General features: G+C 35.3%; 1 protein-coding gene across 8 annotated transcripts in view; it reads right to left on the reverse strand.

Moving 5' to 3' along the window:
* LOC128218273 (FERM domain-containing protein 4A-like) overlaps positions 1 to 24405 on the reverse strand; it is a 101792-nt gene that overhangs the window by 37539 nt on the left and 39848 nt on the right. For all 8 annotated transcript variants that reach the window (XM_052925904.1, XM_052925897.1, XM_052925896.1 and 5 more), the window contains 8 exons: positions 23413 to 23478; positions 21643 to 21737; positions 18979 to 19074; positions 15532 to 15616; positions 11117 to 11196; positions 6289 to 6372; positions 2305 to 2370; positions 1804 to 1861 (listed from right to left, as the gene is read on the reverse strand). In XM_052925904.1, the coding sequence (XP_052781864.1) occupies positions 1804 to 1861; positions 2305 to 2370; positions 6289 to 6372; positions 11117 to 11196; positions 15532 to 15616; positions 18979 to 19074; positions 21643 to 21737; positions 23413 to 23478 (630 nt within the window). The remainder of the gene's footprint in view (positions 1 to 1803; positions 1862 to 2304; positions 2371 to 6288; positions 6373 to 11116; positions 11197 to 15531; positions 15617 to 18978; positions 19075 to 21642; positions 21738 to 23412; positions 23479 to 24405) is intronic.

Raw genomic sequence — 24405 nt, forward strand, 5'->3', positions numbered from 1 at the left:
GCATACCAGACACATTAGTCTTCATTAGATCTTCTCACATCAGCGAGAAAATAGAAATTGAAATTTCAGATGTTCAACATTAAGAATTTTCAAATTTGAATTCAATGCCAAACAATTCTGTGAAACTAGAATAAAAACTGGTGTTCATCAGATTTCAAGTCATATGTTTATCTCCACTTGGGCAACAAAGTAAAGTCTGCCATATGTTCGGTTCAAATCATCATATAAATTCTATGATACATTACTGTTTGCAAATCAATTTAGACAAATCCCTTAAACAAAGCATGTAGGAATTGCGGTTATGTACCGATGAAATTCAGACTCAATTTCCAACTGTTCTGTTAACATGCACTAACCCCAGCTTTTATAGTTAAAGAACTTCCAGAACCAAATATCTTAATTGTGACTTGCAGCCCAGTGTGGCAATTCAAATTAAGCAGTCTTGTGATTTTTTAAACAACCATTACCAGGGCTCTCGCGAGGGGGCGACTTGGGCGAAGTGGTCGCCTAAAATTCCCAGACTTCGCCCATTTGTATCATCAAAGCGACATTGACTTCGCCGAAAAAAATAGCACATTGTAAATCTGTCAATCAGCAGTCTTTGGCCACTGTCACATTAGTCAAAACACCGCAATTAGCCATTCATAAAATTAGGTAATCTCCTAATCCGATAATTGGGCCGTGTCATCCAATTACCAAAACATCGCCAGCAGGCGGAGCTATTGATGGTCAACCAATCAGAATGTACATTGAGAAGTCCCTGATCAAATGAAATAAGTTTGTTTTAATCAGATTGAAAAGGCGAAATAATTATGAAAAATCTTGTTAAGCATTAAGAAGTTAAAAAGTAATTGATATATGTATTGAACAAACAATGCAAGACATTTTAAACATTGTTGCTTTTGAAGCAGACGGTCATAACCATCTCGGGCCATCGGCAAGGTGGCGCTAAGAAAATCAATAACATGACGTATCAACAAATATTTGATTGGTTTAAGTGAACTGTTCATGATATAATGAAATGATAAAAAATGATTTGTAAACACAAAAATATCTTCTTTTTTGCTTTATGTAGTGTTTACTTACAGTATTTTTCTCCTGTTGATGACTTTAAAATCGGCGAGATCGCCATTTTGTCAGAACACTTTTCCGAGTTATATTTTTCAACCACCCATTATGTATTGGTTAAAATTTCATCAAGAACAGTGATTTAAATGTAATTTGGTTCTTAAATGTCAGCATATTGAAAATTATTTAGCCAGAGACAAGCATATAACAGCATAGCTGAATGTGACATTCGTACCCATCCCGAACGTACCAAAATAAGATTCGTCCCCCTACTATATTGACAGTTCATTTTGATTGTTTCAAATCCTTAGCTGTCTTGATGTTTGATTCATTTTAGATGCTATTTGGAGATAAACTATGTGACATTGACAAATACACTTTTGCTGAGCCAAAAATGATACATTAATTGTGAACATTTTATATAGTTATAGCAATTAATTTGAATGTGAATGTAAACTTAGGTGTGTGGTATGGCATAGTTTTTGTATCAGGTGTTACGAAAAGTATCACTTCTCCCTAAAGTCTCCCCACTTCTCCCTAAATTGACTGAAGGGAGAAGTCACTTCTCCCAAAAATTTCAGCCTAGTGAGAGCCCTGATTACTGGCAAATGATCCCAAAACAATTTTGCAGGCAATCATGGTTAAGGGCAGAGTTTACTTTTCAATGTTTCAAAACCTCAAAACCCCAAATCTTTTGTAAACAGTAGTAAAAATGTATAGCACTGATATACTCACTTTTACTTCAAAGTAGTGTATGCCATATGTTGGAAGACTTTCTATGATTGTCATGTAACTGAAAAAGAATGGGAACAATCATGATAATTAATCATACATATCAAATTCTGATAACAAGAGCTCCATGGAGCAAATGCAATCACTCATCTTGATGGTTTACAGTCAAAAAAGGGGCATAACTGAATAATGATGAAAGCCAGAGTTGTGGGCCCTGCTGAACATATGTGTTGTGCCTGGCAACATGTGTACCAAGTTTCATATAATATCTTAAATTGGTTTAGGTTATGGCTAGGTTAAAGATTTTGCACAACAACCACACCAAGCCAATAACATTTTTCAAAAAAAACAGACAAGCTACTGAAAAATCTTAGCAGGGCTGGACAGTTTTTTTTATTACTTTTAGCTACTCTTTAATAAGTAAAACTTCACATCAATGTGGAGTCATTGGTTCCAAAGATAATGATATATTTTTATAAAACACACATGTTTTGTCATACTAACTTTACAATGGCTAGCCCTCGTGCTGTTCCTCCGATCTTTTTGTAGTAGTCGATAACTCGCTCCTCACTGAAATTAACAGAAATATTCAGAATTATAAATATCCTAACATGCACATTCTTTCCTTTGAGTTTAATTATGAGTACCGGGTACATGGCTTTCCGTTGGCCTCTTTATTTGAAACATTTCCATATCATATTGGTGTCATAACAAAGCACATATTTCTTGGAGGTAGAATATGTAATGCTAAATCCATTTCAAGTCTACATTATGTCATATACCATCAATAAACACCATCAAAATATTCTGGTCAGAAATTTCCCAGAAGTCCCCTGGCACCAACAAGACAGACACTACAAGACCTTAAAATATGCTCAGACAAACACAACTAAGAAACATTTAGATGATATAAAAAACATAAATACTCCATTGCAATACACATGAAGCAGCCATTATTAGAACAGCTATATTTCATAATCTTGTCAGATAATCTCTAAGATAAAGGCACTACTGCTGGGATCAAGTTCATTTGTTTTATTGGTCTTGAGATATGCAAATATTGTTCTTCATTATGTAATTCATATGATTATCATAATTAACCTAATCATTTTTGCCAGATGGCTTTACGAGACTTCCATATCCAATTTCAAACATGCCAGGTGCATTACAAAATCTATCCAACTGCATGAATGTTTAAACCTCTATTCCTCAAATCTAATATATTTTGTTATTAGATAAATATTTAAAACTCACAGGCTTTCTAAAAGAAGCAGAACCATGATCAGTTTCCTTAAATGTAATTCAGCATTATTTCTGGGTGACAAAACAAAGTGTCTTTTCAGTGAGGATAAGAAAATCTTTCTCTGATGGAAACTGAACCTATGACCTCTGGGTGAGAGGTGGGATGCTCTACCACTACACTATTCCCATTCTAAGACTGACTCCCATGACCTCTGGGTGAGAGGTGAGAAACTCTACCACTACACCATTCCCATTCTAAGACTGCATGGCTCCCATGACCTCTGGGTGAGAAGTAGGCAGCTCTACCACTACACCATTCCCATTCTAAGACAGGCTCCCATGACCTCTGGGTGAGAAGTAGGCAACTCTACCACTACACAATTCCCATTCTAAGACAGGCTCCCATGACCTCTGGGTGAGAAGTAGGCAACTCTACCACTACACAATTTCCATTCTAAGACAGGCTCCCATGACCTCTGGGTGAGAAGTAGGCAACTCTACCACTACACAATTCCCATTCTAAGACAGGCTCCCATGACCTCTGGGTGAGAAGTAGGCAGCTCTACCACTACACCATTCCCATTCTAAGACTTACTCCCATGACCTCTGGGTGAGAAGTAGGCAACACTACCACTACACCATTCCCATTCTAAGACTTACTCCCATGACCTCTGGGTGAGAGGTGGGCAGCTCTACCACTACACCATTCCCATTCTAAGACAGGCTCCCATGACCTCTGGGTGAGAAGTAGGCAACACTACCACTACACCATTCCCATTCTAAGACTTACTCCCATGACCTCTGGGTGAGAAGTAGGCAACACTACCACTACACCATTCCCATTCTAAGACTTACTCCCATGACCTCTGGGTGAGAAGTAGGCAACACTACCACTACACCATTCCCATTCTAAGACTTACTCCCATGACCTCTGGGTGAGAGGTGGGCAGCTCTACCACTACACAATTCCCATTCTAAGACTTACTCCCATGACCTCTGGGTGAGAAGTGGGCAGCTCTACCACTACACAATTCCCATTCTAAGACAGGCTCCCATGACCTCTGGGTGAGAGGTGGGCAGCTCTACCACTACACCATTCCTGTTCAAAGAGTGGCTCCCATGACCTCTGGGTGAGGTATGGGCAAATCATTCTCATTCTGGTACTGGCTTATTAAAGCCATGCTTATGCTACAGGTTCTATTGTTCTGCAAGGATTAAGATGGAAGGTGCCTGAAGTTGTGTCGCAAGTTGATGTTTCATTCAACAAAACACATAAATGCAAGCCATGACTACTTGAAAGATTTTGGGAATATCTATTCACCCTAACTCTTGCCAAGATATCCAGGTTTTACAACTTGAGGATAAATGGTTTAACTTAGCAATAAATCCTGACTCTATTGATCATGAGGTATCCATAAAATGAATCTTCAAGTATTTCACAGCCAAACCCTCCGCAGACCTATATTTCACAACAACTTATCAATGTAGAGATGTAACAACTGTTGAATTAGTAAGTAATCACTTGTATTTCTGTTTTTCCTGGTGCTAAACAAATCCCCTAAACCTTAATCTTTTATGAACTAACATCCGAAAAAGCTCCAGAATAAGGACAAGAAATTATCACATCATAAACCCCCATTTCTACTTGGGCTACCATTCTTCAGGACATTTTTAACTATTTAAACTATTTCAGAAAATATGTGAAATTCCCAGAATAAAACATTTGTTAACAACACTCTTAATTGCTATGTGACAATTCCTCAGCTTAACTTTCCTTCATTAACAGACAGGCTAACAACAGATTTAGTACTTTAAGACAAACAGACCACACCTAGATGTTGGCTGGGCTTATCATTGACCATTTATCTGCACTGTCCAAAACAATATAACAGAATATTGGCCAAAGGAAGACACTTGGCATGTTATCCAGTAAAACAATAGCTGCCATTTCATCTGACTACTGATTTAAAATTGACAATATTCATGCCAATGCCAGGTTATGGTGTTAGATACATAAATGTAGAGATATAAGACAACAATCACAGTGCAAAACAGTTATAAGTAATTTATGTAGTAATTTACTGGTATAAATTCTTCTTGATAGACAGCAAATCTGTTGCAATTCCTTTTGACAGACATCAGACAGTGCCCGTACTGAACCGATCAATGCTTATATACCCAACCTAATACTTATAAAATATTCAGGACTAATAGAAAACAAGAGCGCTGCAGAGTGGAACCCAACGCCCATCTGAGTTTTTCAGCCAAATTAGAGGCATTACTGAAGAATTATTAAAGGCAGAGTTATGGACCTTTCTTCCTGTTTGTTGCATTGTCTCTGGCAACATGACTGTTTAGCCAGTTTCATTTGAATATTTTGAACGTTATGGCCGATACATGTTATGGGTTGTGCAAGACAATGACACCAATAACACGAAGGCTATCATAAAACCATGCAAAGCAAAACAAGATAATTAGGCCAAATTATAAACCTTTTTTAATATTGAGGACTACTTCAAAATATGTCTACTATAACTTCCTATACTGTGTTCAGATGTTAACAATTACTTATTACTCCTAAACTACAGTTAAAACAAAATAAAGATCAAATCATTTGTCATTTCCATTCTTAGTCACCACAACACAAAGAGTATGATAGAAAGTTTTCTCACTTAATTGAAGTGCCTGTTCCACAAAGTGTCTTAAAAATGTCAATGTGAATTGATGCTAGCAAAAAATTTAAAACCTGACTCATGTTGGATTCATATTGTTAAGAACACTGGGTCTGACAATTCGTTGGATGACATACAAAACAGCCTATTCCTCCATCTATGCATGATTCCATAATGCTGCATGTTTATTAAACCAGCTTATAAATATTAATCTTACAATACTCCTGGCAACGGTTTATTTGGCATTTGCTTCTCTTCCACATTTTTAGGCGTGCGTAGAAAGGTATTTTTAACCCCTAATTTCCATAACGAAAATGGAAACGAAATTACCACCAGAGGCTAAAAATAATATGGCTCACGAGTCAGTCACGGAAGGGAAAACAAATTGTTAACAAATTTTTGCTTAAATTGTCATGCAATCTTTATAATACGGGCCATAATCCCCATTGAGTGTCACCTTAAAAGATAAAACCTCACTCAATCATATCATTCTCAGGAACCTAACCATCCAGATTAAATGTCGCTTTAAACAGGTAAGCCTCAATCATTCCGTTCTCATTCTCAGGAACCTTACCAGAACTGTATGGATAGATGTTCTTTAAGGGCACTTGTTGTTACCAGGGGCAACCGCTTCAGGTCAGCTTTCGTAGTCTCCTCGCTGTAAGTACAAGTTACAATGTTTGTAAGAGACAGTTTCATTGGAAAAATACAACATTATAAGGTTCTAGAATGGAGATACTATAGTCTTCGATTTTGAAAGGGTTCAAAATTTCTTATTTTTTTCTCAGTCTACAATATCAAAATCAAACAAGGAGAGAGGTAATAATCCTTACAATGATAAATGTATTATTTGTGCTGTTTTAATGTATTTTATGAAATAAATCATGCTGAAATGTAACTAAAACAAAGCGAAACATGAATTCCTAGCTGTCTTTTTCCATAATTTAATAATGGTCTCTTAAGAAACTTGCTGAAACCCAAACAATCATATCAGGGATAACAAACTAGGGGTCTCAAGTCATAATTTGGGGTCCAAATATAACTGTTACTACATAATGTTCATTTTGTGGGTCCCAGGGATGCACAGAAAGTTTAAAATGGGGGTCCCTAGCCAGAACGGTGCGAGTGGGACTCTGGTTTTCTGCGTATGTGAACTCCCCGTATTTGTTTCATCATATCATTGTTCTAACAGAAGCTTTCTCTTGCTTAAAATCTAACCAAAATATTGCAAACCGAACATAACAAGATTAACTTGTCACAGTTTTGATTAATTCTTATCCAATTTTCTGAGAACACACACAAGTATTGTCACTGTCTGATGGAGAAAATTGATTTCCAAAATGTAATCTGAATGACTTGAGAATTCTTTGATCCGATTTCAAATTTCATGAAAACTCAGTAAAATTTTCTCCGCCTAAGCAGCAAATCTAACAGTACCATTGATTTTGACTTAACTTTTTTTAAGCTAATTTCTAGCTTATATTTTTTGACCCCATGTCCATAACCCCAGGCTCATCTGTATGCAATCTGAGGATAAACTTTTAATTAGAGTGCATCTGAATGCACTACATTCAAAATCCTTTGAAAATAATATTTATATTCCGACATTTTTTAACACATATCAGACTGCGACTGTATGTTATTCCAGATCTGTAATGTATACAACTAAAATGCTACGTACGACAAATAAATTTTATTTTAATGAAATGAGTATACCTTCTAATGCTATACACATACTTCTGACAATTTAATAAATCAAGTTGATTTAAATTAATCCGAACATTTTCCACAAATCTAACTTTGGAGGCAATGCATAACACTCCCTTCCAATACAATAGGAAATGTAATTGTCATGTAAGTGAGAAGCGCTAGGCATTCTCATATGATAAAACCACTTTAAATTGAAAAACGAAAGTCAACTTTTTTCCTGATTGGCACATGACAATGGTTTAAAGACCAGCAGTTCAAGAGCTAGCTACCGTATTTGTCCATATAAATGAGGATGCCCAAATAATGGCACTAGAGGTATTTTTGTGAGTATTTTGTCCGATTCTGATCGATGCTTTAAAAAAAAGTGAAACGGAAATTTAGGAAAAATTTAACTTTATCCATGTGAATATCAAGTCTGAGGTCATCTGAGGTCATTTTGTGTTTTCACACCTACTGACAGCCTTTATTTATCCCACCTCTCTTTGCACTACAGAAGGTTGTTATTATTAGTATTAATATGGTACGTACATTTAACAGATTATTCTCATGTTTGCAGACAGAAAGTACTTGCATTGTATGGGAAATAAAAATATACCTACTCAACAATATTGTAAACACATGATTGAGGACATTTGATTTGCACTGGGAATACCCTGGTTTATGAAAGTTTAAACAATAGAATGATTAGTCTTTTCAACCTTGCAGTCACTATTATAAATGTCATTATATGTTAATATGAGTCTAAGTGTCTACACTATCAAATTTCATAAACATTTTCCATTGCTTTTGTTTATTATCTGAATGTTATTTTGATCACCCCTGGAGGTCCCCCGGACACAGAAATTGTTAAATTACAGGTTTTGGAAATAACACAGGGTTCATACTGGCTGTACTGGCAAAATAAATCAAGCAATTCTAAATAAAAAACATCACATATTTTCAAGCAGTTTTAAATAAAAAATAACACATATTTTCAGACTATCATTAATAGAAAGCTATGAAAATAACACATATTTTTTGACAAAGTAGCCAAATAGCAGAGTTACTAGCAAATCCTCTTAACTATTTTGTAAAGATGGCCCTTTTTTAATACAGAAACTCCATTTGGAGCATAACAAGGACATTTAAGGAGTATTTCTGGAGATACAAGCACTTTTCAAGCAGTTTCAAAACAAAAAATCCTCAAGTAGTTATAAGGATTTATTTGCAAAATTAAGCACTCTTCATCCAGCAGCCTAAAATTCAAGGACTTTTCAAGTCTGTGAGAACCCTCAGCCTTACAGTTACATCATGAGAGTAATAAATCAGACCAAAATTTCGCTGTCGCTTTGTCAGTCTAATGATTTCTTATAGGTGCACAAGTTCCAATGCTGACCAACATTCCCATGAAGTTCCATTAGTGTACCGTACAATTCTTTTGGAACTACATGCACCAGAATAATTTTAAGACCATTTTTATGAAGTCAAAGGCCATAACCTTTTTTACACTGAGTGTAATGTCATAGAAATAGCAGGTACAGCCATGCTGACTATCATTTCTTTGAAGTTCCATACTGGTTTAGAAGCAGTTTTAGGACAGTTTTTATAGGTTTTTATTGAATTATTTATACATGTTTAAATAACTACCAAAATTGTTCACAATTTAGATAACTACAGCTCAAGCTGCTATTTTCGATATATTTTTCACATGTGTGACGTCACATATAGTGTAACTAATAGGGGCGCAAAGACGGTACTTATACTGTTCTTATTAGCTTGTGGTGAGAAGCAGTTTCCGACAAATCGAATGCCGGGCAGATTTAAGGTGCCTATTTTGTGTTTTTATTATCTGTTTATTCAATATAAGACTGTAATGAGATAAATATTATTTAATTTTTCAGCATTAACGAAAAATTTAAACCTTAAAATTTACGACAGTCAATTCATACTCGAATTCAGACAGACACTGTATTTCAATGATATTTTGATTAATTTCTGATAGAAACTTGTGTGAAACATTTAAGTGAATGTGGGTGCGAAACAAGCATGACATCAGTGTTCACAAATATGTACACAATGATCTTCGTTTGTATAAGTCAATTAAGGAAAACCTTGTAGCTATTCATAGATATGCAAATTAGGTTCACACGCATGCGCAATACGCTGCACGTGCCAATCCCCCACGTGCAAGTTTGTGTACAAAATGAAAAATAAACATTAAACATTTAATAATAATTAAAGGTTCTTACGTGTCTCGGTAAGAATTTCAACTTTTGATTGTCTAGTTACCATATAGTTGAATTGCAGTACTTCTTTTATGAAGATCTACAAAAAGTACGCTAAAAAACGATTTGTCGGAAACTGCTTTCCGTCGGAAACTGCTCCTCAACCAGTAGGTGAAGGTATAAAACTTTGGAATTATAATTCCATTCAGAATAAGCCATTATATACCATTGTTTATCAAGTCAAGGGCCATAACTCTTGTAAACACAAGTTAAATTTTAAGCAAATGACAGATACACAATATCCTATGATGACAAACATGTAATATACATTTTGTGCTACATTTCCACAAGATTTATCCGCGATGTGGCATTATGGGACAAACACATTTTTCATATTGCCCTCAATAGAATCGCCAGATAAATGACAATCTATAAGTTATATTTTAGTACCCCCTAGATTGTTTAATAAAGCAAAAAGGAAAATGAGAGTAATATTAAGCGGCATCTGACATCGAGAGAACTTAAATTTAGCTTTGTGGATAGTCCCACTGGAGTAAATATAAATTATATTGTGTTCCTATATTAGAGTTATCCTAAAAAAATAATTCTATTGCCATGGTTGTAACAATTATGTTAATTAATTTCTTATTAACCTTTTCATAGAATAAAGCATTTTTATGTAAACACCAACTTTTTCTTATAAACATATGGCCCAGTAATAAGTTGAAAACAGCAAAGCTTGCAAAAAGTACCCCAAGAAGTAAGTCAGCAGGCGTTACAATTAGCTCTAATCATGGGCAAATTAGCCCTACCCTGGGGGGCTTCAGTGAACCTTATCTGCTTCCGGAGTGGAATTTATTGAAAAATATTAAACCATTACTGATAGATTGGTATCAAGTTTTTATTAACTTCAGGATTAACTCATTACATCAGGATCTTTTCTGGAGCATATGTTTTTTGAGTTTAACCCCAAAGGTATAATAATTCATGATCAAATTTAGAGTAAAACCCCCAACTTCAGCACAATTTTATTGAAGCCAAAAAAGTGAACTGTAGCTACATTTTTACTGCTACATCACTTAAATTGTTTTTAGCTACAGCTCTACATAAACAAGAGAACCAGAAGCAGATGTCACTGGTTATATGCTTTTCTCATTTGAACAGGGAGGAGAAATCAGCATGTTTTTGCCATAGGATGGAACATGCCTCACATATTTCATTGTCATTGTAAACATATGTACCAAGTTACAAGTAAACATCTTCAATGAATCTTGGGCAAGTGCAAAATTCGAAGGTTTGCCACCTAGTCTGGCACTGGCAATCACACCAAAGTTATGACAATGTCTCACACATCTTTCTTCAATAGCGCTCAAAGTGTAACAACACCTCTGAAGTATTTCAATAGCAAACATCTTAAGCTTAACACTTTCCTTATTTTCTATTCTAGAAGAACATCTACTGTGTGTTCTGGCCACTGGTGTAACTTACTCGGTATAGTCCCCGATTGTAGCTTGTAGAACATGGGCGGCCAACTCAAACACCGTCTCACTGTCACATTCAATCACCCCCTGGAATCAGAAACAACTAACATTTTACTCTCAATTTAGGAATATATTTTTAGCTATATTTTAACAACATAATGCAGCTAGTTATAAATTATGTGTTCTTGAGAAAACCAACTCCTAGTATCTTTTTCACAACAATTCCTGAATAAAGTGGGCTGCCCCACATCATCACAAATCACAAAAATATTCTGTATTGCATAATCGCAAATTAATAAATACCCTATTAAACATATTACAAAATTGTTCATAAACAAAATAATATTCTGGCAGAAATGTCACGTTTTTTACAAACACAATCATGTTAAACAGACCTTTAACTGTATATATTTCCCTTAAATTCCAAGCAGAATAAACACTCCAAATTCAGCACAAATTTCTCAATAAAATTTCAATAAAAATTCCATAAACAGTTGTGTGTGTGAGTGATGCAGAATATATTCCAAGAAGAGGAAGTTTTCAGACACTTAGCTGCACATGGGAGCAAAAAAAACACGATATCCAGACACAGTTATTGACAAAACAATAGCTCGGATTATCACAGCATGAAGCACATATGAGCTTGTACATGCCTGTTATTTTAAGTGGAAACAATTCACTCTCAACTGGGAAACAATGTGTACAGTGTCAAAATCCAACGATTCACTCCACTGGGATACCAATTATATGTGAACACCTCTTCTCACAGCATAACTATGTTAACAAACCTAAACCTTGTACCAAAGATGCATGCTTATTGCATCCGCCACAAAACCATGTGATGCATGTATGGCATTTACGTATTAATCCTTATTTACCTTATTGAAGCTATAAATTCCAAAAAATCCTTGAAAATTTGCATTTTCCACATGGCTGCAAAAAATTCTGCTCCATTCCTCACCGGAAAAAAATTATCTTCCCGAAAAACGAAGACTGTCTGGAACTGTGCATTAAGATTTCCAAGATCTATTCATCTTTGTCCAATAAGAAGTCAGGAAAATACAATACGCCTTTGACCCTTCTGACCAATTTGTTCCTGTTGCTGGTTTTTCCTTTGTTTTTCTGCCTTTGGTTGCGGGTATTGATGATATAGATCTATTGAAATCACTGTCTGGTCAGTCTCACCATTCCCTCTCCAAGAATATAACAATAATGGTAAGAATGTTCTTGACAAAAACGACTCTTGCAGCACCAAACAAGGCCTATTGAAATTGCCTTTCTAAGGATGTGGCAATAACATTAAGCAATCTTTATGAAAAGCCATTCTTGAAGCACCAGCTCTTCTGTAACTATTTGCCATGATGACAGACTGTAGGAATCGAGAATACAGAGAAAACAACACATATCACCAAAGTGATGACTACCCCCACTCTTACATAGTCAAAAGTGTTAAAATCAGTTTCAAGGGCACATCACTCTAAGACAAAATGGTCGTGGGTCAGGAAAAATATATATTTGGGCACGTAGTACCCATCATTTTGGAGATGTGTACCAAGTATCAGAGTGATTACCTTAAAACTGTGGGAGTAGTTTAAGCTACAGCATTTGCTAACAGCAACACCAAATGACCAAACCGTGACTCCAATAGACCCCTTTAAATTTTATGGGGGTATATAACTCATAAAAGTAATTCAACCTGTTATCTGTTATTTTATATTCAAAAAGGTCAACTTAAATCTCATTACTTTGCCAATGTAAGACAATATATGACAAGTCTCACAGTCGCTGTTGCTCCCATGAAATAAATTTGTTTAATTTGCATTACATGATCTTTAACCTAAATGAGGCTTCAGAAGAAAAGTTCACAAATTAATATTTCAATTTTTTTTTAGAAACTCTATTAAGATATTTTGTTGTTTTGTCTGTTATAATTCTTGAGAAAATGTAAAACACCCTTCACTAGACAGAATAAATCAATTTGTTTGCTGTTTCTCATGATTTATGAACAAAATCCATTGACAAGTGGAAATGGAAGCCTTCAAAGATGAAATATTGCTCTTGTCAGGTTAAATGCCTGTAAAAAATACCCCTGAAGTTTTATTGAACTTGGGGAGACACCACTATGTAGGGCAAGGAAACTTTATACCACAACTTGTATTTAAGCAGATTAGCAACAACTCAATACTGGAAAGACATTAGAGATAATAGTTCTGAAAAACAATTTCTAGTCTTCACAGGTATAATGTAAACACATCATTATCTGTCTCATGTCTAGTTTCAGCTGATGTTGGAAATAAAAGCATAACCAAACAATTATTTAGCTAGAGTTATGTGCCTTGCTGGTGCCGCAACACATGTACCAAGTTTCATTTGATTTAGTAACATGTTTGAAGTTATAAGCAAGATTTTTTTACAATTACACCAATCACATTTCGAATTCTTAACTATTTTTCTTCTTAAAACATCAGACAAGCTTCAAAATTAAATTACACACTGTTGCTGTAAGCTTTTAGGATGTGTAAATTCATACTTTCCAGCTATTTGTTTTAATGTTTTAATGTGCAACATTGATTCCTTGGTGAGGGAAAACATAGCTGACACTTAATATGATGCAGGTAAAGACATTGTACCAGCTGTATCATAGGTGTAACATTATTTTGGATTTGAACATTCCTTTAAATGAAAGCTGCTCCCTGGAAAGCTTCCCTGCCATGATATTTCTTGACATTCATCTTGAGTATATTCTGGTTACAAAATCAAAATGCTGGAGTCTGTAATGAAATGTCCAGACTTACATTTACCAATGAATACTTTACAAGCCTGTAAATCTTCAATTAATAAGTCCAAGAAAGTGAGAACATTCTCATCAGAAATTGCTGCAAATGTGCCAAATGATGACCATTTATCTAATTAAAACCTCCAAATCTCTCCCTGATGAGATGAACAAAGTCTCCCCAGGGCTTTATTCATCAACACATTGACCTGACAGAACCTGTGAATCTAATTCACTAATTCAAAACCAGACTAAGTAAACAAAATATCCACTGTGTCAAATTGAAATAGGGAATGGATTTCACAACTAATATCAACAACATTAAGATCAATGAGGTGACACCAGTTAAATAATATGGAAGCATATTATGTTACAGATATTTTTTGATTTGGTGATTTATGTTTATGTTTTGAAAACCTGAAGTTGAGTGTCTTTTTTCTTAAATATGCACTCTTACTCCCAAATTGACCACAATTAATACAATTGCTTTAATATACCTAAAAGGATAAATAAATATCAAAAACAATGGTTCTTATGAAGTATGATGAGCTTAATTTGAAAGAAAGGAGCAGAATACACAGTATTTCTACCTTAAGACACATTAGTAGATCACAGTAAATCTTTTAGCACTCACCAATCATTTAATATTTTTGCATATTCAGCTATTAAATACACGGTTACAATCTTGTTATCAGTTATCATTATTATTGTATTATTTAGTATGTAGTTTATGGTTTATCACTCACAATTTATATTTGTTATACATTTTAATGTATTGATTTTCAATAAGAGTGTCACTTCAAAATTCAGAAATTGAGGGAAAAATCAAACAAACACCAATCAGCAGTGCTATCAATGCATTGATTTGCCAATTGATTGTTGAAAGACAACAAATTCTGCAACCTGAGCATGACAGAAAATCACTTTCAATTAGCCTTAAATCATTGGCGAGATTTTTCCATAATTTGTTAGCAAGAGATGATCTGTCAGAATCCTTACACAAGGATTCTACACCTGTCTTCCGAACATGTCATCACTTACAACACTTGTAAACTGTGGATTCTCTAATGAACAGAATTTATCAAATCTATCACTGAGTTTTCTTAACAAATCAAATCATGGCCAACCACTGGCAAATCATAGCTTTTGGAATTAGGGTTATCATGCCTTCAACATATTAATGAATTTGCAAAATTCCGATAAAAACAATTTGCAGACATTTTCTATCAATGAACAAATTAGTGTCTATGATTAACATTAAACCTTTCATTTTGATAATTAGAAACAACAAATTGCTTCAGAGAATTAGCTTAACCAATGACGGCAGCTGCTCCTCTGTCCTGTATCAAACTCAGGAATACTTTTGTGCGAGGAAAACACTTCAATTTCAACCAACTGCACTTAAAATCAATAATGTCTTAAACACCATTTAACCCACAGCCACTGAAAACTTACAATTTTATTATTTTTAATGAAAAACATAATTTAAATTGGTTCTGTCCACAATTTTTAAAGAGCAGCCCTTCAGTGCATTTCATAGAGACAAACACTTCGACCAAATTTCATGGAAAGTGTGTGGGTCAGGTGACCACACAAAACCTTCAACCTCTTCAAGACAATCTTACCATGAAGCAGAGTTATTGATTTACCTTGAACACTTGTTGTTTGGCACAGAGGTAGAAGAGTTCCACGGTGGCAGTGTCCCGCAGCTGGATTATACTGTCAACATAGTACCTGCAAATAGAGGACAAGATATAGTATACCAGGGTGGCAGTGTCCCACAGCTGGATTATACTGTCAATATAGTTCCTGCAAATAGAGGACAAGATATAGTATACCACGGTGGCAGTGTCCCACAGCTGGATAATACTGTCAACGTAGTACCTGCAAATAGAGGACAAGATATAGTATACCACGGTGGCAGTGTCCCACAGCTGGATTATACTGTCAACGTAGTACCTGCAAATAGAGGACAAGATATAGTATACCACAGTGGCAGTGTCCCACAGCTGGATAATACTGTCAACGTAGTACCTGCAAATAGAGGACAAGATATAGTATACCACAGTGGCAGTGTCCCACAGCTGGATTATACTGTCAATATAGTTCCTGCAAATAGAGGACAAGATATAGTATACCACGGTGGCAGTGTCCCACAGCTGGATAATACTGTCAACGTAGTACCTGCAAATAGAGGACAAGATATAGTATACCACGGTGGCAGTGTCCCGCAGCTGGATTATACTGTCAACATAGTTCCTGCAAATAGAGGACAAGATATAGTATACCACGGTGGCAGTGTCCCGCAGCTGGATTATACTGTCAACGTAGTACCTGCAAATAGAGGACAAGATATAGTATACCACGGTGGCAGTGTCCCGCAGCTGGATTATACTGTCAACGTAGTACCTGCAAATAGAGGACAAGATATAGTATACCACGGTGGCAGTGTCCCACAGCTGGATTATACTGTCAACGTAGTACCTGCAAATAGAGGACAAGATATAGTATACCACGGTGGCAGTGTCCCGCAGCTGGATTATACTGTCAACGTAGTACCTGCAAATAGAGGACAAGATATAGTATACCACGGTGGCAGTGTCCCGCAGCTGGATTATACTGTCAATATAGTACCTGCAAATAGAGGACAAGATATAGTATACCACGGTGGCAGTGTCCCACAGCTGGATTATACTGTCAATATAGTTCCTGCAAATAGAGGACAAGATATAGTATACCAGGGTGGCAGTGTCCCACAGCTGGATTATACTGTCAATATAGTACCTGCAAATAGAGGACAAGATATAGTATACCAGGGTGGCAGTGTCCCACAGCTGGATTATACTGTCAATATAGTTCCTGCAAATAGAGGACAAGATATAGTATACCAGGGTGGCAGTGTCCCACAGCTGGATTATACTGTCAATATAGTACCTGCAAATAGAGGACAAGGTATAGTATACCAGGGTGGCAGTGTCCCACAGCTGGATTATACTGTCAATATAGTTCCTGCAAATAGAGGACAAGATATAGTATACCACGGTGGCAGTGTCCCACAGCTGGATTATACTGTCAATATAGTACCTGCAAATAGAGGACAAGATATAGTATACCAGGGTGGCAGTGTCCCACAGCTGGATTATACTGTCAACATAGTACCTGCAAATAGAGGACAAGATATAGTATACCAGGGTGGCAGTGTCCCACAGCTGGATTATACTGTCAATATAGTACCTGTAAATAGAGGACAAGATATAGTATACCAGGGTGGCAGTGTCCCACAGCTGGATTATACTGTCAATATAGTTCCTGCAAATAGAGGACAAGATATAGTATACCACAGTGGCAGTGTCCCACAGCTGGATTATACTGTCAACATAGTACCTGCAAATAGAGGACAAGATATAGTATACCACGGTGGCAGTGTCCCACAGCTGGATTATACTGTCAACGTAGTACCTGCAAATAGAGGACAAGATATAGTATACCACGGTGGCAGTGTCCCGCAGCTGGATTATACTGTCAACATAGTTCCTGCAAATAGAGGACAAGATATAGTATACCACGGTGGCAGTGTCCCACAGCTGGATTATACTGTCAACGTAGTACCTGCAAATAGAGGACAAGATATAGTATACCACGGTGGCAGTGTCCCGCAGCTGGATTATACTGTCAACGTAGTACCTGCAAATAGAGGACAAGATATAGTATACCACGGTGGCAGTGTCCCGCAGCTGGATTATACTGTCAACATAGTACCTGCAAATAGAGGACAAGATATAGTATACCACGGTGGCAGTGTCCCACAGCTGGATTATACTGTCAACGTAGTACCTGCAAATAGAGGACAAGATATAGTATTCCCTTTAGCAAGATATGAAGAGGGTTCAAAGAAAAGCTAAGTTCCTGCACATCACTGTGGTACACAAACACACTGCTTAATCATTTTGGCAACAGCATTTGAATAGTTGTTTAACTTACTGATTATCATGAATACATTAATTTTATAGCTCAAACTTGGTAGATTCTTATTTAAAACTTCAAACAAGTAATGTAAGAACTAATGTAAGTAGCGGGAAGCCATATCACACTGATGTCAAAGCATTTTCCCCTTTCCCTGTCTGACAACAAATTTGTGAGGTAGATATTAATTCCTAAGCGCCTGACAACTGACACCTTGCTGTAAAAGCCTTTTGGACTATTCCTGTTGTGCTGATATTTCAATGCCCCTGCAAATTCCCACGGGACATATGGATAGTCTATGCCTTTAAATAGGCACTGCAATATACATGAAATTGTTCTTCAGAAGTGCTGAAAGTAAGGCATGATGCCACAGCAGAAATGTGCAAGTCTTTATAGCTGTCACATACAGAAGTTCAAGGAAGGCGAACGTTTGTCTAAAGGTTTGAGTAATGCTAATAGTGATGTAATAGCTGACAAGAAAAGCAATGGTTCTATCAGAAAAGGCAATATTGTGTCTTAGAGGTTAATGCCATGCTGGAAGGAGTGTAATATCTGACAAGAAATGCAATGGCTCTGTCAGAACTAGGAATTCACGAGAGGCAATATATGTTTTACGAGGTTAAGGCAAGGCAAAAGGCTGATAATTCCTGACAAAGAATTTAATGACTAGGCTGGTGCAAGAACACCTCAATGGAGGTAATACCTGACAAGGAATGCAATGACTAGGCTGGTGCAAGAACACCTCAACAGAGGTAATACCTGACAAGGAATGCAGTGACTAGGCTGGTGCAAGAACACTTCAATGGAGGTAATACCTGACAAGGAATGCAGTGACTAGGCTGGTGCAAGAACACCTCAATGGAGGTAATACCCGACAAGGAATGCAGTGACTAGGCTGGTGCAAGAACACTTCAATGGAGGTAATACCTGACAAGGAATGCAATGACTAGGCTGGTGCAAGAACATCTCCAAGGAATGTATTGACTAGGTGTGTGCAGGAGTAATTTAAGGGAGGTAATACCTGACAAGGAACGCAATGACTAGGTTGGTACAAGAGTATTTAAAGGGAGGTAATACCTGACAAGGAATGCAATAACTAGGTTGGTACAAGAGTATTTAAAGGGAGGTAATACCTGACAAGGAATGCAATGACTAGGTTGGTGCCCTGTTTGCGAGGCAGATCATGGTCCAGGATTTTCTTTTCCTGCTGTAACCAGTTGTAATGGCCCCTGAAAAAAGATGAAAACAATAATTTAACACAACTTAAATATATATCTATTTAGTTTTAACATGTTTTAAATAGTATCTTGATTTGTTTAGTAAGGGCCAAGTTTGATGGCATTTTAGCACACTGAAGATGCCACCAACAGACCAAGTCTGTGAAAACAACTTGATTTTTTTCTTTAAACAAAAACAATGAGCTAAATTGTAAGCAATTAAAGAGAGTTCAAACAGTTGCTGCTTCTTAAAAACCACTTATGAATGATAGTCCTGTATAAAATAACTTGACCCTCAAGCCAATGTAGATATATATATATATATATATACTGCTTTTCAGCAATTTCTTCAAAAGTGTACTAGTGTTTACAAATAAATATTTCAGGATTTTGATTATTCTTTCTCCATGTGTAAAGAAACATCTTCCTTTTTTATTTTGACATAAGGGAAACACTTTATAACGAACTGCCAATCATTTAAACAACTACAAGTCAGCTATATCTTTCTCTGGTATATGCTCCTGTGGGCAAAAACCAGTCGAGAGGAATGACCATAAAACCAGGGCAAAAATAATAACATGCCACACATATATCATCCGTTAAAATGGACATACAGCCCAGTTCAGCGAGTTCATATGTGTGTTTTCTATATATATTCCATGTTCATATGTTCTCTATGGTTTTTATATGATACAGGTAATTTCATAAAACAAGCTTGAGTGTCTGGTTTCTGTCAGAGCTGTGCCGTCCATAACAAACATGATTGATGGTTCATTCATTATCACCTTTTAGTACTCATTCAACGAATTTCAGAAATATATTTCGCCATTGATAAAAGTGTTGAAAATCGGACCAGATTTAACAATTGATTATCAGAGATGGAAAACTGATCAATGATCGATTAAGAACTGGAAGGGAGGATTTATTTTGGCAGGGAGGAAGGGGAAGGAACCCTTCTGTTTCGGTAGGAGAGATATGATGACAAAATGATATAAGGTTATGAAAATATATCATAATCTATAATGAACAAAATAATTAACGATAGTTGCCTGTATTGACTGTTTCATTAGAATTGATCATCAAAACAACACTTCTTGATACTAAAGTACCTTAAGATGTTGCTGTTGTTAATTCAGTCCATCAAGTGGCATAGTTCAAGAAATAATTAAGTCAAAGTTATATGACTTGCAATAAATATGCATATTGCCATTTTAAACATGTGATTCAAGTTCCATTGAAATAGTTTAAAAACTTATGAGTCATATATTCATGTTTTTGCATTGTAGCTACAATGAGCAATATCATTTATATAAAAAGTTAAGTCATTTTCATAGAAAAACTGTGCATTTAATATAATAATCAGGCAAAAATCTAAAGCAGAGTATTCAGCCTTTTTTAATAAAATAGCTTACTTAACTTTATACTTATCTCCAAATCATTTCTACATCAGAACAAATTGCAAACATTGAAGGGGGCATCTCTCTCAGACCGATATTTTTGCTATAAAAAGGTTATTTTATCAGATTTGTATCTTTATATCAAACTTCAATCTCATCCAACAGAGTTACATCTTGGTAGAAAAAAAGTGAGCAACATCTGCTCTGATCCCAAATCTGCGAAACCTTGAACTTTACAAAACTTAATCAAAATGTAAGCTAATCCCATTTAGACATTTTTAGAACAAGTGTGATTAGAAGTGTCGAACAAATGCAGTCATTTTTATCAAATTCAGCGATGTTTGTATACGTCAACAATTTTTTTTAATTCATTCTTAATTAATACGCTAATATATTGATACAACTATAGCCCTCAACAACACATGTCTAGAAACAATCCTCCTATCGTCAAATAAATGACTCTCTTTTGTAGGTTTAATTTGACAAGAGATACTTTACAATTTCTGTATCTCACAAAACTGAAACATTTTATTTTTTTCTATTCTCCTTTAATAATTTTCTGACATGGCAGTAACAAGAGAACTAAATTGGAAATCTTTTCAGAATAGACATGTTTATATTTATTTCTTTTCATTTGATTGTGACTAAAACTGAAACTCATAGACTCACTCCAACGTCTGTCTGCTCGTCCGTCTGCTCGGTAGAAACCAGTACAGGGGCCGTATTCAATGATCACCTTAGACTGGACTTAATTTTCAGAGTAGAATATCATCTGTGTGCTTTGATTGGACAGTAAAATTAACTGGCCAATGGACTGAATGGAATCACTGAGGCAAATCTAAGGGTAAGTATAAGAACTACATTGAATATATATATAGCGCTATGTGTCCATTTCAAGAGGACATGAGAAATTTCCCCTGTAAGTGATCAAACCCACAGCCTCATGGTATATATATATATATATACACCAGTATATAACACTAGACAAGACTCACTCTCATCCACAAAACATCAATATGAATCCTTCACTCTTTTGAGCAAAGGGAAGCAACTCTCTGTGGTACTTAACAATGATAAACAGAGTTATATGAACTATTCAAAGCTAATGTACAATATCTATATTCCCCTGAACACAACACTTTGCACCTGTATAAAAATATCTTAAATCCTATGTCAAACTTACGTTTCATCTTGGAATGCAAGTCCGAAGTATTCTTTTTCTTTAAGTTTGAAATGTGATGATACAATATCAAGCAGCTCGTATGTCAGCAGTTTGGGCTGTAAATAAATATAAATAATTCTTACAAAAGTTATCACACAAAACATTTTATAAAAAAAGTTTTGAAATCAAAAGCATTAGTATTGTTATGAAACTATGTTTTTAAATGTTTTCGCATCTTTCTTTAAAACAATTTTTGCTATAACTTTGCTATAACTTTTTTCATTTCCTTTCATTTCAAATCTTTAATCTTATTGATAAATAAGTACACTGATAAATTTATTGCATCATACAAGATTGCTCATCTTTTAAAAGGGAAGTAAATCATGCTAGAATATTTCCATTGTGACATCTATAGTTTAAGCTTACAAGAGTTAGCCCCCTTAAAATATATTTCACTGGCAAGCATTCCAGAACATATTGGTAGGCATAATGATAATATTCAATTAACAAGAAGTGTTTTCCTTCATTTTCTTGACCTGCTATGTTTAGATACAACAAAGAGCCTAGGTAAACAATATAATGGTAGAAAATATAACAACCTCATAACTTTTCTGGAACATAAATACCACAAAAAGAGAAGTTTAGACAGGCAAATACAATAATGTGGTGGTTATTATAATAATTCATTGTGTTTGCATAATGACTTGTAGAAATTGTCTTATTATTGTAACAGTTTCTATAGCTTTGCATGAAAAGTAATAAATTCCAAAAATAATGTTGATTTAGGTAAGTCAAGGCAAGCAAGATTTATGAATTGTTGGGAAAATATGATTGTAAAATTAGTCTACTGATGCTTTTTTACAAATGCATTTTTAAGGTTTAAACACATTTTTTAGGTCAGGTAGAATTATATTCATTAGGGAAGAACAGATTTTTGCAATCCTTACTTTTTCATAAGAAGCCCAAGTACATTAGTAAGCTTACACTGCAAACTTTAAACTTGATAGGCTGAAAATGTACAAAAATCTTGAAACCAAACCAAAAAGATACTCCAGATGAATTTCTCAAATTGGTAATGTCTGGCTTAAATATCTTTAAAGCCAGCGTGCATGTAAGAACCCCAAAATAACCCACTCAATATAACCAATTAATGACTGGAAAGAAAAATTTGGTGGTTGTTTTTGTCAGACACTTTCTTAATCTGGCTTCTCCCATCGGCAGTAACATGAGTATAAACACTTACAACAGTACCGCAAAATGAATGCTGATACTTGTCTGTTGTTTTTTTAAATTGTACAAGATTGTGTTTGTTCTGTAGGAAGCTTCATTTAAAGCTTCATTAAAATATCTTGACCAGTTTACAAGTCAAAGCGAATGTTAAGTTTTTGCCTGCCCCGAACGATTTTAGGGCTATGATTACACCACATTTTTCATAAATAAAAACAGAGGAGCTAAAATCAAAATAATAGCAAGGTACCTTTAAATCTTAAGAATAGTTTCTCTTGCTACTTCAGGAAATATTGTGTTTTAAACTGCAAATTAATTGCCTTTGTCAAGTCAAGACAAATCAAAATATTGATAAAAGTGCTAAATAGAATTTGAGTAAATATTGACAGATTTTTCGATTTTTCACTGTGAAAATTGTGCAAAGCTGCAGAATTTCTATATATACCTTTTGGACATTTGAAATTATAACAATTTTTTTCGAAATAATTATGTGTGTCCAGCATTGTTGACATAAATATCTTCTGAATTCCTAAAACTAAGAAAAGGATAAAAGAGTCAGCTAACCTGTATCAGGAAGTCAAGACGGCGCTCATCGGGTAACAGGATCTGACATTTTCTCCCCTCTGTCATCTGAAAATAGACAAGAAATACAATGATAATAAATAGTGCCACCAGACAAACACACATGAAATCATGCATGGCAAAGCATTCATATACTCACACAGTACCAAATTGTCAAATTCACGAGCTTTATAGTTTTATGTTGACCAATTTCATCTGACAAAGTGAGGAAGAAGCATTTAGTTTGAGGAAGTAGCATTTGGTCTGACAATTAGTGCAAGGTAGAAGCATTTGGTTTAAGGTAGAAGCATTTGGTCTGACAAATAGTGTGAGGTAGAAGCATTTGGTCTGACAAATAGTGTGAGGTAGAAGCATCTCGTTTGAGGCAGATTTTTTTTGCTCTGACAAATTGTGTGAGTTAGAAATATTTGGTTTAAAAAAATAGTTTGAGGTAAAAGCATTTGATTAAAAAAATCATAAGTTTGAGGTAGAAGCATTTGGTCTGACAAATAGTGATGTAGACGCATTTGCTTTGACCAAAAGTTTGAGGTAGATGTATATGGTCTGAAAAATAGTTTGAGGTAAAATCATTTGGTATGACAAAAAGTGTGATGTAGAACAATTTGATTTAAAAAATAGTGTGATGCTGAACAAAATAATTTTGCCTGATAAATAGTGTGATGTAGAAGCATTTTGCCCGCCAAATTGTTTGATGTAGTGTATACCCATTTGGTCAGTCAAATAGTGAATGAAGACCCATCTGGTCCGACAAATAACTTGATGAAGAGCTTTTATGTCAAAATGCACAAGCTTCACATATTCAGATAAAATATTTCACATACTCTTCATGTTAATCCTGAAATACAAACTTCCTAGTTGAAAACCAAATTTTCATTTGATACAAATGTTTATTTAAAACTGCAGATCAAATTACCCAAATAGTAATTTAACTCTTGTAATGGCCATTCTCATAAAGATGATGATGGTGACTTAATC

The sequence above is a fragment of the Mya arenaria genome, chromosome 14 (assembly GCF_026914265.1).
Source record: "Mya arenaria isolate MELC-2E11 chromosome 14, ASM2691426v1".
NCBI classification, from domain to species: Eukaryota; Metazoa; Mollusca; class Bivalvia; order Myida; family Myidae; genus Mya; species Mya arenaria.